This window comes from Equus asinus, chromosome 23, assembly GCF_041296235.1.
Source record: "Equus asinus isolate D_3611 breed Donkey chromosome 23, EquAss-T2T_v2, whole genome shotgun sequence".
Lineage (NCBI taxonomy): Eukaryota > Metazoa > Chordata > Mammalia > Perissodactyla > Equidae > Equus > Equus asinus.
The window spans coordinates 19,621,634-19,639,671 of record NC_091812.1 but is presented as its reverse complement, the minus strand read 5'-3'; the positions used below and the strand labels follow the sequence as shown (position 1 = coordinate 19,639,671).

The window sequence follows — 18,038 nt, the reverse complement described above, 5'->3', positions numbered from 1 at the left end:
TTCAGTTTAATGAGCCTAATTATTACAAATTTCTCCAAAACTTTATTCCTTCTCTGAGACAGTAAAGGAAGAAAAGATCATTATAGCAGAGGGGAAAAATAACGTCAACTTTTCTGTGAAATGTACTCAAGCTTATCCAGAGCAAATTAGAATAAGAGACTATAGATGGGGCAGCTGCCTGATAAAGTGTTGTTTAGTTCCAGAAGAGATTCTAGTATTTTATGACGTTTCAGAGGGGGAAAAGGAGGTAGAAAGAAGGAGACTGATCTGAAACCTACTAATTCTCCTGAGGCCAATGTTAGCCCACGATTGCTTCCATCTCCCCCTCCAGTACCTGCCAATGCTGGTTTTCTTCACGGCCGTCACGTACATGCTCTACTACCTAGGACTGATGCAGTGGATCATTAGAAAGGTACGGGACCAGAAGGGATGGGTGAGAGGTATAGAGCTGATTCTTGCAGGGACAAAGTCCTAAATACTTTTATTCAGAGTTTTGTAAAGTTCTTTTCTCTTCACACTAAGATCCAACCCCCTCCCCAAGTTATTAGATTCAAACCCAAAAATCCTACATGTGTCCCTAGGGAAGTCTATCTCAGGCACTTCTGACAGGGCATTGACTTGCAATCCACTGATATCTTCATGACACCTTAGCAATTACTTCTTTAGCCACAGAATTGACTCCCACGGGTCCCACATCTGCCGGGGAAAACAGCACTGTCCTCCACCTTGGTGACCACCCTGTGCTTTATGCAGAGTCACTGCTTTTCCACAGGAGGTTCCAAAAGGGGACACTGTGGTCTGGAAGCTGCTAGGGAATCAGAGCAGGAAGGGGAAGCTGCTTTTTGCTCCTCAGGGAGTTTTATAGGCACACAATTTATTTTTTTAAGTCTAAAAGTTAACCTCATTCCTGCTGCCCCAGGAACTGTGAGGCCTACAGTCACGTTAGACCAGAAATCTATGAAAAACATGTAAGCTGGTTTGAACGCACATGAGAGCGAGGCCATGCACTCAGGGTTTGGGCACAGCCCCAGCCATCCTTTGATCCCTGTCAATAAATAAAATGGAGAGAGAGAGAACCAGAATACCGGCAGAATTCAGAATTACAGCAAGAGCACCAGGGCCTCCAATTTTCTGATTGTAGATTTAAGCATTCAGGACTACTGTGCCCATGTCTAAGGAGAAAGAATGCCACAGGAAGTCCCCATCCTGAGGTGGGCACCACAGTCTCCGGTTGGAATGGCCACCACAAAAGTGGGACCATAAACCCTGTTCGATGGAGAGTTAAGTAGAAAAGGCCAGATGTCAACTATACCCCACTACTTATTAGCTGGGTGGTTTTTGACAAAACAGCTAAGCTGTTCTGTGCTTCAGTTTCCTCTTCTATCAAATGGGCATAATTTTAGGACCTCCCTCAAAGGGTTATTGTGCGGATTAAAGCATTGCTCAGATCAAGGGCTCGAAACTGCCTGGAATGCAGTAAAGCCTGCCATGACTGTCAGCAATTATTACAACTTATGAGTCGTCCACAATGTTTCAGTAGAAATTCATTCATATGATGTTGAAAGTACGTACAATGACTCAGACTTACCCTTCCAATAGGAGGGTGTGATTGGCCTGCTCTAAGGACGAGGTAAGATGTCCTCACAGTTAGCACCATTGCCGACATGCCGACAGTTGTTGAAGGCCTCAGCATTTTCCTACAAAGATTTTTATCCCTACTTTGAAGTTTTGTGTGTACAAATAGCTCTTCACTGACTTTATCCCTTGTCCCCTTTTAGATTGGATGGCTCATGCTGGTTACTGTGGGATCATCTCCTGTTGAATCTGTAGTTGCAGCCGGCAGTATATTTGTTGGATATGTAAGTTGTAATATCACAAAACAAAACAAACACCTGCTAAAATGGATACACTTTCCAGAAAGCCACATAAAAAAATATGATGGTTTTATTTCTTTTAGTGTAGAGGGAAGACTGTTAAAATAAGGACCCCTCAACATTGACAAAGTCCAGGTTCCAGAGAGTGAGAAAAAGAGAGAGACAGAGATCCCTTCCAAGAATCTCAGTGCATGAACGCAGCATTGGGGTTCTGGAAATTTCATGGAGAGGAGGAAAGATTGAGACATTTTGTCAAAGCATCGGACTTCTCATGCATAAATTCTCAACCAGTCTTTTCTGAGTTTATAGACTTATTGAGGCCTCTGGCCCACTTTTCAGAGGCGAGCAGCTCATTCACTCACATGGAGTTCACCACTATCTCGAGCCTGCAAACCCGTAGCAGGCAGCCTCACCTGCTGTAGTGTAAGGCTGGGGCAATGAAAGAGACCAGGAAAGGCTCCCACCAACGACCGTGCAGCTGTATAGATACCTGAGTTCATTCTCAACTTGTCTGAACTGGCCAACAGTCTGTCTTTGCTGAGCCTGAGGAACAATGCTGATGAGCAAAAGCATTTTCACTCCCCATTCCATCCCATGGTTAAATGCTCTTTTGCTTGAAGTCCATTTAAGCAAAGAAATATGATGCAAAAGGAGTACCTCTCAAAACAGTGGCATTCCTATGGGGTGGATGAGTGAGAAATAGTAATAATCATCCTCATCACTCTGCACATGGAGCTTCAGGCAGAATGGAGTCACATACCAAGGAAACCAAGTGTGAGTGCTCACTAGCACGGCTGCCTTAGGAAGTTGGATTTGAAGCAAAAATAGTCACCCAGAAAAACACATGGCCCTGGATCCCAGGCTTACGACTGCTCCAGGCAGCTGAACCTTCTTATCAGCCAGCCCAGCTTGCTAACCTGGAGCACAGGCTTCAGAGCAGGGCCCATGCTTCCTTCCCTAGGAGTTCAAATTATTATAATTATGGTTGTAAGATCTCTCTGGACTAATTAGGGCACCATCCTGAGTTGATTAATTACTCCTTCCTGTGGGGTAAGAGGGCTGAAGTACTGAATTCCTATTCAGTCTATAAATTGACGCTCAACACATTCACACTTACAGAACAATTAGAAATACTGAGGGGAAAATTGCAAAATTTCACACATGCTCAATTTGATACCTAATATGCTAAAAGTTCAGCTATTATTTATGAAGAGCCCCAGGCTGCAGGCTGCCTGCCCTCCTTGAGGGCACTCAAGCCTTTACAACTCCACTCTACCTGATTCATTTCCACCCAATGGGAAGAAGGGTCTCTGATTCTCAGTTAGGAAAAGGCCTCTGGGCACCCGTCCTTGCTATTTATTTTATGCTTGTCTATTTCCCTGTGGTATCAGCAAAGAGGTTTAAGGTCTGTTGAGATGAAGCTGGAAGATGAGAAGCCACAGAGGCTTGGGAATCCCCAGTTCTCAAGGTCAGGCCACTGGGCAGAGTTACCTGGCCAATGGTGTTCCAACCTTAGAAAAGTGTCCCCAGCTGGCAGAGTCCAGTCCCAGGCTAAGTGGGGGACATGTGTGAATTGGCCTTGCGCACTGCAAACTTACACGTGATTCTGTCTACACACTGACCTAGAGTTCAAATGACCCAGACATCTACACCCTAGATGTTCTCAAAATCGAGCATGTGTCAGAACCACCTGGAAGGCTTGTTAAAACAGGATTGCTGGCTCCACCCCCAGAGTTTCTGATTCAGTAAGCCTGAGAATTTGCATGTCTAAAGAGTTCCCAGGTAATGCTGATGAGCTGGTCTGAGGTCCTCTCTTAGAAACACCACTTTAGAGGATGGAATTTTGAGTAGATTGGCATACCCTCCTAAGACTTAAAAAGGAACGTTTAATCTGCTCACTCTCTGTTTCTAGACGGAGTCTCCACTGCTGGTCCGACAGTGTATACGACACGCCACCAAGTCTGAACTCCATGCAATCATGACCACTGGGTTCGCTACCATGGCTGGAAATATCTTAGGCCCATACATATCTTTTGGAGTAAGAATATTTGGGGATCAACTTTTAGAAAATACAACCTCTTCTTTCTTTCCTATTGTCATTTCTTTTTTTTCTTTGCCATTGCTGCTGGTTAAGGAGGCCGAAAGAGTGTCCTTTTTACTATATGGCTGGTCACAGTTCCTTTGGCATTTGAATGAAGTGCCCAAAGGAGCTTTGGGGCTTCACTTTTATATCCCTGCCACCTAAATGTGAATCATATCCAACCATGGCAGAACACAATCATATTATGAGGCTACTTTGGCTGAAAATATAAATTTGTAACAAAAAAAAAAAACCCCTATTACACTAATAAAGGCAATCTAAACCAGAGGTCAGCAAAGAATGACCCATGGGCCAATTCTAGATCACTGCTCTTTTCTTGTAACTGAATTTATACTGGAAACCAGCTACTCCTATTTGTTTCTCTATGGCAGCTTTCATGCCACAGAATTGGGAAGCGCTGTCACTGGATCCCCAGATGATCCACTCTGCCACCACTGTGGGAACACCACCTGCAGAAATGTGCTGGGTGGAATAGGAGTGGGGAGGGGGTGCTGATTCTGGAATTCTGAAAAGATAGAGAAGAGAATCCAGAAACAACAAGGGTGTGGGGAGGGGAGGGGAGAGAGTTTAAGTAGACCTGCAGTGAGGAGAGCAGAGATGGGTTACAGATCACAGGGACTGTGTGTAAAGGAGTGTTATGTAAAGGCACAAACTTTCAGAAGAGCAGAAGGAAGACAGAGAGGGTTGTATCCATGCCTGCAGCCCCAGGCATCCCCGTCTAAACCGATGATGTAATGAAATATGGGATTTAGGGACTGTTTGAATGTTCCAAAGGACGACACAGAGGTGGAGGGATCTGTGAAAGCTCCTACAGCACAGGATTAATTCTCTTCTAAAATAATCAGACTTTGGTTTTGTGCCTCTCTCCAGGGGTGTGGTCAGTTCACACAAATCCCTCCCTCTGACTCTCATGATGATGCCAGCTTGGCTCCCTGAGCTCCTCCAAGCCTCCAAAGAAACATTGTTTTTTGGCATAGACGCAATTCCTGCCCTTCTCTTCCCTAGTAAGGCTTTTGGGCCACTCTTTCTGAACACAACAGAAAAGCAAAACCTAAGTTGGCCTTCTTTCTCCTAAAATCACAGATTTCACCCACACACTTATTAACTGCTTTAATTATGTCAGCGCCCACGTCATTGGCTTTGGCTAAACTCTTTTGGCCTGAGACAGAAACACCTAAAACAACCCTGAAGGATGCCATGAAAATGGAAATGGGGTAAGTGAGATACATTCACCTCATTAATGACTATACAAGCTGCGGGGGAGGGTTGGAGGGGAGCGGGTTCACTTTCAAAAAACAGCAAAAAATTGACAGAGAGCATAATGAATATGTGATTAAAGTGAATTTAATTTCCCAATGACTATTAGACTTCACTCCAAAAAGTCTTGTTTCAACACTTGAAAACCTTTTTTTTTTTTTAACTGAATTATAGTTGACACACAATGTTAGTTTCAGGAGTACAACATAGTGATTCACCATTTATACACATTATGAAATGATGACCATGGTAAGTCTAGTAACCATCTGTCACCATACAAAGTTGTTACCACATTATTGACTATATTCCTTATGCTGTACATTACATCCCCATGACTTATTTATTTTATAAGTAGAAGCTTGTGCCTCTTAATCCCCCTCACCTGTTTCACCCACCTCCCTTCCCTCCAGTGACTACCACTTTGTTCTCTATATCTATGAGTTTGTTTCTGTTTTGTTGTTTATTCATTTTTTAGGTTCCACATATAAATTAAATCATACAGTATTTGCCTTTCTCTATCTGACTTATTTCACTTAGCATAATACCCTCTAGGTTTATCCATGTTGTCGCAAATGGCAAGATTTCGTTTTTTATGGCAGAATAATATTCCGTTGTGTATATATATACCACATCTTCTTTATCCGTTCATCTACGGATGGGCACTTAGGTTGATTTCCATATCTTGGCTATTGTAAACAATGCTACAATGAACATAGGAGTGCATATATCTTTTTGAATTAGTGTTTTCATTTTCTTTGAACACTCAGAAGTAGAGCTGGTGAATTGTATGGTAGTTCTATTTTTAATTTTTTGAGGAACCTCCATACTGTTTTCCATGTTTGCTGCACCAATTTATATTCCCAACAAGAGCGTACAAGAGTTCCCTTTCCTTCACATCCTCACCTACACTTATTTCTTGTCTTTTGATAATAGCCATTCTGACAAGTGTGAGGTAATAACTCATTGTAGTTTTAATTTGCATTTCCCTGATGATTAGTGATGTTGAGCATCTTTTCATGTGTCTGTTGATCATCTGTATGTCTTCTTTGGAAAAATGTCTATTCAGGTCCTCTGCCCATTTTCTAATTGGATTTCTTGTTTGTGTCCTATTGAGTTGTATGAGTTCTTTATATATTTTGGATGTTAACCCCAAATTGGATATATCCTTTGCAAATATCTTCTCCCATTCAGTAGGTTGCCTTTTCGTTTTGTTGTTGGCTTCCTTCATTGTTCAAAAGCTTTTTAGTTTGATTTAATTCCATTTGTTTACTTTTGCTTTTGTTGCCTTTTCCCCAGAAAAGAGATCCATAAAAATATTGCTAAGAGCAATGTCTAAGAGCTGACTGCCTAAGTTTTCTTCTGGAAGTTTTATGCTTTCAGGTCTTACATTCAAGCTTTTAATCCATTTTGAATCTATTTTTGCATATGGTGTAAGAAAGTGGCCTCATTTCATTCTTTTGCAGGTAGCAGTCTAGTTTTCTCAACACCATTTGTCAAAGAGATTGTCTTTTCCCCATTGTATGTTCTTGCCTCCTTTGTCATAGATTAATTGACCATATAAGCAGGGGTTTATTTCTGGGCCCTCTATTCTGTTCCATTGATCTCTGTGTCTGTTTTTGTACCAGTACCATACTGTTTTGATTACTATAGATTTGTGCTATAGTTTGAAATCAGAGAGTGTGATGCCTCCAGGTTTGTTCTTCTTTCTCAAGATTGCTTTGGCTGAAAACCTTTCTAAATACCTGAATGTCATTACATTTCCTTGACTTCACTGTAGATATTTTATTTTAAATATAGTGTAGTGTTCATTTGGCCTTGATTTAAAACTGTTGCAAAACCACAGGATGACCATTTCTGGAAGTGTCTTATATAATAGAGAAGGAAGGTGTGATATAGGTATCCTTAACCCCTCTTCAGTTGATTTTCTTTTGCCCTGTGCAAAACAAAGAGAAAAGGGTGGAAAAGACTAAGGGACTTAGGATGTTCAAAAGTATTTCATTAAATAACAAAATCCACCAACTAGCATGTTTCTGAGATTCACCCCTTGTTTGTATGGAGGTAAAGTCATAACCATGAATGAAAAAGCAAGTTGTCAAAGAATATATACATGGAATATGTGTGATTCCACTTATAAAGTTAGCAAATGTGTGAACCTACACAACATATTATTTAGAGATGCAGATATACATGGAAATTGAACAGAAAGGGAATAAGCAACTTCTAGGGAGCCAGGTACCTGTGAGATAAAAGAGGATGAGATTAGGAAGGGCGCTAGGGGGCAGGGGGACTCAAATGTGAGAGTGGCCTTCCATTTCTTAGGTGATGGATATTCAGGGCTTCCTTGAATTATTAGTTCTTATACCATGAATATTTTACAAATATTCTCTGGTAGCTACTTTTAATTAAATATCATTTTTAAAACCTATAGTATTTTTATCTTTTCCCAATCTTTAAATTATAAATGTCCCCAATTAAACGAGTAGTAAAATGGTTAGACACCCATATTCCCATCACCTACACTCAGTTATTATAAATCTTGCCATGATTTCATGGAATCCAGGTGAGGGTTTTGACCAAGGCATGGGCCTGAGTGTTTGTCTCTCCATCCGAATGAGCTCTGATTACCCCACATCTACACCTGTGATGTCCATCCGCCGACAACTCCTTGTTAATTCTGCCATTGCTATTTTTTGATAAAGTGATTCCAGGAATCTCCTAGAAGCAGCATCACAGGGAGCATTCACATCCATCTTTCTGGTGACAAACATCGCTGTGAATATGATTGCCTTCCTGGCCTTAGTGTCTTTTGTGAATGCAGCCCTGTCCTGGTTTGGAAACATGTTTGACTACCCACAACTGAGTTTTGAGGTACATTCTATCAAATTTGTCCTCCATTTAGTTTCTGCCCATCTTTGGTTAAAAATAAAATAGGTTTGTGAATCATCTTCCCTAACTGCCTCTAATGTGCTCTTACACCAGCACAAACCTATCATGTATCCTCTATCTTCCCACAGCTCATTCTGTCTCCCATCACCCTCATTTCCCCATCATACAGTCATTGCCTCCATCCCGAGAATCCAAGCTATTTCAAATGACCCAATTCCTGCTTTGACTTCTAATGGATGAAGATGGACAAGGGCATGTGAAGGGATTTCTGTGTCTACAGGAGACAGAGGGGTGGGAACAATCTTGTCGTGAGGGTGAGGCAGAAGAATGGGAGCAAATCACTACTCTAATGAAGTATTTATTTTTGGTTTTTGTAGATGATATGCTCCTACATCTTCATGCCCGTTTCCTTCATGATGGGCGTAGACTGGCAAGACTGCTTTATGGTTGCCAAACTCATAGGTTATAAGACATTCTTCACTGAATTTATAGCCTATGAGCACCTCTCAAAATTGGTGTATTTAAGGAAAGAGGCTGGACCCAAATTTGTGGATGGTGTGCAGCAATATATGTCGGTAAGTAAATAGGTTGATTTTTCAGTGCACTTCTCTATCACATATATACACCCATCAAATAGTTGCTGGTGACTCTGTGAGGCCAGGCACTTGAGATAAATCAAAGGACAAAACAGATCCCAAATCTCAGAGCTCATGGAGCTCATAATGAACAGAGCACCTCATAATTCTCAGTTACATTAAATTAATAATTGTGTGTGTGTGTAGAAGCATAACTAATCTTTACACTGTGATCATTTACTATTGAGCACCATGGATCCAATCCCAGAGTCATATGAGCTGGGACTGGAATCAATCCATCAACTATTATTGAATGCCTTCTGTGTGCAATGTACCTAGGAACTGAGGCCACAGCATTGGACAAGTGATGAGGCCTCTGCTCTCATGGGGCTCAGAGTCTAATGATCATGGAGGTCTCTTCCTTTCAGCTTAAGGAATTCTGTGAACTCTGAGAGACTTCCCAAATGCAACCTAGTGCCGGGACATCCTAACGAAGTAATGAGACACAATCGCTGCTCTCCACGTAGATGAGGGAAGAGAAGCAGCACAGGGTCTGTGTTCTGAACCTTTGAGACAAGTGCCCTAGAACTATGTCAGGCCTTCAGGTCAATAGCCTGCAAGGAGATGCTCATGTCCCCTTGGCCTTGGATGGGATAAGGGAGCTCAGGTGAGGCTCTTCCTTGGCCATATTTGCAGCTGACTCTCCAGCTTCTATTTTCCTAAAGAACAGAATTATCACACCTGGAAACTCCCAGGGAAATGGTGAACATTTCTGACCACCACTATGACTCATGGAAACAATCCATTTGGAATTACTGTCCTAGGTCCACATTGGGCTTTAAAAGGAAAGGGGAGGGAAAGCATGCTGCCCAAGCTTCTAACTGAGATGGCCCACCTCTGAACAGCCCCCACTCTCCAGCCTCCCAAAGACCAAACATCCACATTTACTCCCACGTGTTACACAAAATAACAGCACACCCCAGGAGAGTGTTGATTTGTATGTTCTAATCAGGGCATTTGACCCATGCATCTGATGTGCACAGTGGCTCTGTAGGTCTCCTGTTTCTCAAATGTTCATTCTTCAGCTGACCACGCAGTAGGGCTTGGCCGAATGTCCTCATTGTCTGGATGTGAGCACAAAGCAGCTCGCTTCCCTGCCAAAAGTAAACCGTAGGCTCAATTAAGTGAAATGTTTTTCATCCCCAACTGCCAGTTGCCAGGAGAAAGTAGTTTTGTTAATGAGCAAAGCAGGCTCACAGGTCTGGCAGTGCTGAGCAGGTTTGTGAGCAGGTTAGTAAGAGGAGAGAGACAGGCCAGTAGAGCTGACTCAGGTTGGGGATGAGCCCAACCAGGGGCAGGTGCACAGAGGACATTTAGGAATATGAGCTCAGTGGCTTCTGTAATTGATGACTCACGATGGAAAAGCATTTTGTTTTTCCGAATTTCTTATTTCTAATCAACAAAATGGGGATGGTCCCTGCGATTTTTGTTTACCAACCAAGAAGTGGTGGGGGTGTCCCAGTAGTCTCCTGGAAAAGGTACCAAGTGACTGAAGTGTAAGAGTGAAGTGTACATGAGGCAAAAACCCCGTGTTATCCATTAAATTAAAGGTATCCATTAAAGGTAAGAGGTCAGAATGTGTGTGTTGCACTTTATTACTTCATTTTCTCTTTCTTAAAGATGATACTTTGCATGTTTGTTTGCATGTAATACATTTCATGGCACAGAATTCAAAAGGTACAAAAAGCTATAGAGGGAAAAGTGAGTCATCCTCCCTATTTCTCTGGCACTATCTCCTCTCTCTGTGCCGTATTATGCTCACTATTCTTAGCCTTGCTGTTTGCTCTTAATAACATATCTCAAATGACTTTCCATGCCAGTGCCTGTGACACAGTATTCTGTGTATGAGCACACCATAATCTATTTTAGCCATTCCCCTGTTGATGAACACTCATCGATTTTTTTGCTATTGGAAGTAGTGCTACAATGACCGTCCCTGTACATACAGCATCTTTGCTCATGTGCTAGGAGAGCTGTAGGATGTCCTATTAATTTCCTAGTGCAGTTCTTTCCGCCATGGAATCTTACACATTTATGGGCAAAGACAAAGCGGAATCATCCCAGCTTCCTTTCCCTCTACTTATAAAACCCTATGTGTCCCCATCTGTGTGCCCCCTCCACAGATCCCCAGAAAGGAGAAAGAGGACTCTCGAGCACTTCATGCCCTCTCCCTCCTCATGGTCTCCTAATAAGTTGCCTGTTTTTGAAGTCAATAGAACTAAATGAAAAGCACTAGACAGAACAGGGGACGAGGATGAGCTTTTCCAGAAACAGTGGACTGCTCAAATGCTTGAAATATTTTTTTCACTGCCTGCTATATGCATGCTGATTGAAAACATCAACAAAGGAGTTCTCAGAAACCAGGGAAAGAACAGGCACTTTCTCAACAAAAACTTACCATGACCACTTGAGTCTTGAATGGCAGCTTTAAAAAATCCAGTTAGTGAAAGACAAAAAGGCACCACCAGTTTTGAATGTTGCATTGGCCTGGTTTGTTCTCTGCCCTAAATCATAGACTTTTCAAAATTTGGGGGAAAATAATAATTGCCTCAATTGTGAAAGTGCCTTTGCCAGGTTGGGTGTGCCTCCAGTGAACAGTGAAGTGCCCTGGCTCTTCCAAGCCTCTGTTGTCAGTCCCTCACCCTGAGAAAGAGCCATCTGGCCTGGGCAGCACCTCTTGACTTCAGAATACAATTCCAAGTGCTTTGTAGAGAGTCTCTGAATCCACACAGCCCCTTTCTCTCCATTGAAATTCAAGGGGAAATGGAAAAAAGAATCTAGGACAGGTGTTTGCAACAGGTGTTTGACACCATGCACCGTGCACTTATTTGTCACTATTGATTCTGTTGTCAGAATAGGAAGCCCAGTTAGGATGTCGGATTTACTAAGCTGGGTCACACCATGTATGCATCTGTGTCTTTATGCTAATTTACAGGTTCGTTCTGAGACAATTGCCACTTACGCTCTCTGTGGCTTTGGCAGAGCCAATGCCCTAGGATTAGCAATCAAGACTCTCAGTAAGTAACAAGAATATTCTTCAACAACAGGTGTGCTGTAAATGTGCTTCAGATCTCCATGTTGCTCTGTCACATTATTCATGTCAGGAAAAGAAGGCGCTGCTAGACAGTAAATCCTTTGGGGTCTATTTGTTATCCCTGCTCTGCAATGCAGTTCCCCGTGTAGACCCAAGCTAACATCAGGAAGAATTTGCCCAAATGCACAGGTGCTTCTCCAGCCAGGGATGACACATGGCTTTCACTTCACATGCCACTTCCAATAGACTTATAACAGCCACGTGGAGAAGGATTATGAGGTCCAGTGGAAGTTAAGTTGGAAAACGCTGTGATTAGTGTGATGTCTGCCGTGAGCACAGACGTGGATGGTGACAGATGAGTTGCAGATGTTTGGGATCCTCCCTTGCCTTGCATTTGCCTTGCTGTGCCCTTAATGTGCCGTGTGCACCCTTTGAATGAACCTTAGGACTTGTTTCTTCTGTAGAGAATGGAAGCCTCTGGGCCGGTCGGTGTGGACAAACTGCTTTTCCTCCCACACCAGGGAACTTCTCTGGATGTGGAACTCATCCCTAAGCTGGTGAATCTTGAATTTCCCAACTAAGTTTGAATAAAAAAAGGAAAAGTCAGCTGATCTGAGACTCCAGCCCCAGAACAATTGTCAGAGGTTGGGAATTTGGAATTCTAATCAATAAGCTTCAACATTAACCTCTCATATCTGCTTCCATATTTCCCAGCACTTATAGCGTTTTTCAGAAGGGATGACATCACTGCAGTGGCATTGAGAGCTTTGATTGCAGGGACCATTGCCTCCTTCATGATGGGCTGCATCGCAGGTACTGCTTCCACTGTGTCCTGTGTCCCTGTGCCCACAGCTCTCAGGGGGCGGTGCCTGCAACTTTATATGCAGCATATGCTGCGTAGAGACCTGAGAGGCAGAGCTGTGCTAAGCACGTTGTGAATTGAAATGTGTGGAGCGTGGTGGACAAGCTAAGAAGGAGACGTCAGTGACTTCATGAATTAATAAAATCAGTGGCGCTCTGTTCCACTTCTAGGCATCCTCTCCAGCACTCCTGTAGACATCAACTGCCATCACATTTTAGAGAATGCCTTCGCCTCCGGCTTACCTCAAAACACAACCGATGTGGTGTCGTGTTGCCAGAGCTTATTGAACAGGTATTGTATTCTTGATCATAAATTCTTTATATCCATCATTAATTTAAAAATCAGACCTAAAGACCCCATCCACTTATTTTTAATCTTCATGACTCTTACTTTATTTAAATATGAGAACCTCTGTGGCAATTCTAACCACCTTTCATTTAGACGTTTCTCGGCTAAGACTAGGACCCATAGCCATCTAGTGTCACTCAAGCATTTCACACGCCCCCGCTGTGTGTTGGGCACTTGGTGTGAATCAGCTCTCTCATACCTTGCAGACACTGTGTAAGTTAGGCACTGTTGCTTTTTTAAGCGTTATATAAAATCAGGGCTTGGGGAGGCTATGTCACTGACCCAAGCAAAATGAGTGCAAGCACAGTCAACACAGAAAGACCCAAGAAAATCAGGGTCTTTCTGCTCACAGAGCCCATGCCCTTAACTAGTACTCTAGTACTAGTTACTAGGTGCTGCCTCCCTTTCAAGGGGATCAAGCAATGCAGGCTGTCCTGACAACACGGTGACGGTGATGGGCCATGATGAGGGGCTGCCAGTGCCCCATGCTGGCCACCCCTTCCCTGTACAGTTTCTATTTGCAAAATTAATATCCGCACCCCATTTTCCCTTCTTAATGTGCAAGTGTTTTATAAGGATTAGTTCTATAGTTTCTTTGTTTATTCTGGAGGAAATAGGGGGAGTCCTGAGGCCAAACAGGATTTGAGAGTCAAAACTATTTCTTTGGTGCCTCTGTCCTTAACTCACCCTAAGCTGAATGTGAGGGGGGAAGTTAGATTCCCTGTCCTATGCTATTTTTAATGTGTCATCTTCTGCTCATCTACTGTTTCCATCTTCTAAGGCTCAGCTAAGTGTTTCATTCTACTTTCTACCAGCACTGTTGTCACAGGTCCCGGGGAGGTCATCCCAGGAGGGAACCACAGCCTGGATTCTTTGAAGACCTGCTGTGAATTGTTGAAGCCATCAACACTGAACTGCACTTGGATCCCTGATCAACTCTGAGTTCAGCCACTTCTCCAACAGAACTCTAAGTACAGATACTGAACTTTCTGCTTTGGGGAGAAAAATAAAAGCTATTCTCCACAGATTGGTGTTTCCATCATGTAGTCAGCTTTAACTGGAAATAAGAAACACAGGAGTGAACCCTTCAGATCTAGAGCATCTTCCTCTCCTCTTCAGCCCCTCCCCCGCTGAGAACTACTATAGTGTTGTCTCCACTCCCCAAAATGTCTTCTGACCTTAGAATTTCAGAACATTTAACCAGAACGCAAGTATAAATGACAGTTCACAGCAACTGGGCTGTGACTCAGCCATACTCACTTAGTGTGAGTCTCTGAGTAATCCAGAGTGACCCACTTTAAAAACATCTCAGGTGAGGTGTCTCTGCATTCACCCTGGCTGAGCTGAAATAGCCTAAATGGGAATCTCAGGTGGAGGAGGACCAATCACATATCACCCATTCATTACCTGCCCTGAGGAAGTCCGGCAGAAATCAGGAGTCCTTCAGGAGAGCGCCTAGACCAGTCCAAAGCTGGGTTTTAAATCCCGTGTGCTTTGAGTTATATCAGTCAGCTTATGCTGAACTGTGCTACAATAACAAATAATTCAAAAACCTTGGTGGCTTACAAGTTTATTTTTCAGTCATATTACGTGTTTATTGAGGGTCAACTTTGGCCATACTCCATGTTGGCTTCATTTCCCAGGACCCAGGCTAAAGTATAAGCCCCTCTGTGGGGCATGTTCGTCTTATGGGAGAGGGAAATGAAAGGTGGGGACCACACGATAGGTCTTAAAACTTCTGCTAGGAATAACACCCTTCACTTCCACTACATTCCATTATCCAAGGATAGTCATGTGACAAGCATGATTCAATGGCCATAGATGTTTTATCCTGTCATAGGGAGGGATAGCGAATATTTTGAAGAAATAATATCATATACCACATGGGTACATAATACCCGTCTCCCTTAAAGAAATCAAACTGTTATAGGGCATAACTCTAAGCCTATTCATGTGCAAATTTGGTTATGTTCCTGGTGACAAGACTGGAAAATGGTGCTACTCTTTAGACAGAAAGCCATGTAAGGACCTTTTGAAGGAGAAAAATCTTCCATTGATACTTCCAGAAGAGCATCAGCATCAAACTTGCTTAATGGGTATCAAAGAAGAACCTTAATGGGTTCTGACGCTAAATGTGTCTCAGAAGAAAATTCAGAAACAATGATTGGATGCTGTTTTATGAAATGCTCATCATCTATGCCCTTAAAAGCATAAGGACCACATTTTGTGAGAAAACACAAACAGTAATGATTGGATTAAAAGGTGACTCACACAAAAGAAAGCATGTGAAAAAGATTTTGGAATACATTAAGTAATTTATTTTTGTTTCCTCTTTGTTCATGCAGCAGAGTACTTTTTTAAAATCCCTGTGTGAATAGTTGCTTTTTTTGTGTGTGATGGTGGTGGTGGTGATGAAGGAGGGAGCTAAATGCCTACAGGGTTCTATCTCTGACGTACACTATATTAGGATATTTCTATTTATTGATCATTTGTATCAAATTTTTCTTGGAACTCAATGTGTAATTTCAGTATTTAGACTTTGTTTTAGGAACATATATTTACCTGTCTTCCCCTCCGTTCTCAGTGCTCTGGTGTCAGCCTTCATAAAAGCCTATGGCAGAGTGTGTCAGGGATGCCAGTTATTCACATGTTGGATCTCCTTTGTCTGTTATGGCTATTATTTTTCTAACGATTTTTTTTCTCCTTTTAACTCTTTGCATTTTTCTACTCTGTTTTATTCCTAAGAATCTCTTTCTGAGAGAATCTCTTTGCTGTTTCTAGTGGGCCTCTCTGGCCAACTAATCTTCAAATTCTGCCTGTTGCCATTACTATTCCTTGGATGTTTGTGCCTCTCCTTTTTTTTTTTTTTAGTGTATGATCTGTTCAATGTGCTATTAACCACCAGTCCAATCTCCAGTGCTATGTTTTTTTTTTGTCCTCTTTATCTTCTACTTATGAGTGAGATCATATGGTATTTGACTTTCTCCCTCTGACTTATTTCACTCAGCATAATACCCTCAAGGTCCATCCATGTTGTCACAAATGGCTGGATTTCGTCATTTCTTATGGCTGAGTAGTAGTCCATCGTGTATAAATACCACATCTTCTTTATCCATTCGTCCCTTGATGGGCACCTAGGTTGCTTCCAAGTCTTGGCTATTGTGTATAATGCCACAATGAACATAGGGGTGCAAGTATCTTTATGCCTTTGTGTTTTCAACTTCTTTGGATAAATACCCAACAGTGGAATAGCTGGATCATATGGTAGATGTATCCTTAATTTTATGAGGATGCTCCAAACTGCTTTCCATAGTTGCTGCACCAGTTTGCACTGCCACCAGCAGTGAACAAGGGTTTCCTTCTCTCCACACCCTCTCCAACATTTGTTGTTTCCTGTCTTGTTAATTATAGCCATTCTGACCGGAGTGAGGTGATACCTCATTGTCGTTTTGATTTGCATTTCCCTGATAGCTAATGATGTTCAGCATCTTTTCATATGCCTGTTGGCCATCTGTATATCTTCTTTGGAGAAATCTCTGTTCAGATCTTTTGCCCATTTTATAATTGGATTGTTGGTTTTTTTGTTGTTGAGCTGTATGAGTTCTTTGTATATTTTGGATATTAACCCCTTATCTGATATGTGGTTTGCAAATATCTTCTCCCAATTGTTAGGTTGTCTTTTCGTTTTGTTGATAGTTTCCTTTGCTTTACAGAAACTTTTTAGTTTGATGTAGTCCCATTTGTTCATTTTTTCTTTTGTTTCTCTTGCCAGGTCAGACATGGGACTTGAAAATATGCTGCTCAGACCAATGTCATAGAGCGTACTGCCTATGTTTTCTTCTAGAAGTCTCATGGTTTCGGGTCTTACATTCAAGTCTTTAATCCATTTTGAATTGATTTTTGTGCATGGTGTAAGCGAATGGTCTACTTTCATTCTTTTGCATGTGGCTGTCCAGTTTTCCCAACACCATTTATTGAAGAGACTCTCCTTTCTCCATCGTATGCTCTTGGCTCCCTTGTCGAATATTAGCTGTCCATAAACGTGTGGGTTTACTTCTGGGCTCTCAATTTTGTTCCATTGATCTGTGTGTCTGTTTTTGTGCCACTACCATGCTGTTTTGGTTACTATGGCTTTGTAGTATAATTTGAAATCGGGGAGTGTGATACCTCCAGCTTTGTTCTTTTTTCTCAGGAGTCCTTTGGCTATTCGGGGTCTTTTGTTGTTCCATATAAATTTTAGGATTCTTTGTTCTATTTCTGTAAAAAACGTTTTTGGAACTTTGATAGGGATTGCATTGAATCTGTAGATTGCTTTAGGAAGTATGGACATTTTAACAATGTTAAATCTTCCAATCCAAGAGCACGGAATAGCTTCCATTTCTTTGTGTCTTCTTCGATTTCTTTCAACAATGTTTTATAGTTTTCAGTGTACAGATCTTTCACCTCTTTGGTTAAGTTTATTCCTAGGTATTTTCTTCTTTTTGCTGCAATTTTAAATGGGATTGTATTCTTAATTTCTCTTTCTGCTACTTCGTTGTTAGTGTATAGAAACACAACCAAATTTTCTATGTTGATTTTGTATTCTACAACTTGACTGTATTCATTTATTGTCTCTAAAAATTTTAGTGTATTCTTTAGGTTTTTCTACATATAACATCATGTCATGTGCAAAGAGTGACAGTTTCACTTCTTCTTTTCCAATGTGGATCCCTTTTATTTCTCCTTCTTGCCTGATTGCTCTGGCTAGGACTTCCAATACTATGTTAAATAAGAGTGGTGACAGTGGGCATCCTTGTCTGGTTCCTGTTCTTAGAGGGATAGCTTTCAGTTTTTCTCCATTGAGAATGATATTTGCTGTGGGTTTGTCATATATGGCCTTTATTGTGTTGAGGTATTTTCCTTCTACACCCAATTTATTTAGAGTTTTTATCATAAATGGATGCTGTATCTTGTCAAATGTTTTCTCTGCATCTATTGAGATGATCATGTGATTTTTATTCTTCATTTTGTTAATGTGGTGTATCACGTTGATAGATTTGCA

At 41.8% G+C, this 18,038-nt stretch overlaps 1 protein-coding gene across 1 annotated transcript in view; it reads left to right on the top strand.

Moving 5' to 3' along the window:
• The window catches only part of LOC106827209 (solute carrier family 28 member 3-like), a 29,272-nt gene extending 13,917 nt beyond the window's left edge, over window positions 1-15,355 (top strand). Inside the window, exons 8-17 of the mRNA XM_044756687.2 lie at window positions 332-412; window positions 1,779-1,859; window positions 3,787-3,912; window positions 5,059-5,189; window positions 7,932-8,100; window positions 8,496-8,693; window positions 11,689-11,770; window positions 12,502-12,600; window positions 12,820-12,940; window positions 13,813-15,355. Coding sequence (XP_044612622.2) covers window positions 332-412; window positions 1,779-1,859; window positions 3,787-3,912; window positions 5,059-5,189; window positions 7,932-8,100; window positions 8,496-8,693; window positions 11,689-11,770; window positions 12,502-12,600; window positions 12,820-12,940; window positions 13,813-13,939 — 1,215 coding nt within the window. The 3' untranslated portion in view covers window positions 13,940-15,355. The remainder of the gene's footprint in view (window positions 1-331; window positions 413-1,778; window positions 1,860-3,786; window positions 3,913-5,058; window positions 5,190-7,931; window positions 8,101-8,495; window positions 8,694-11,688; window positions 11,771-12,501; window positions 12,601-12,819; window positions 12,941-13,812) is intronic.
• The last annotated feature ends 2,683 nt before the right edge of the window (window positions 15,356-18,038 follow it).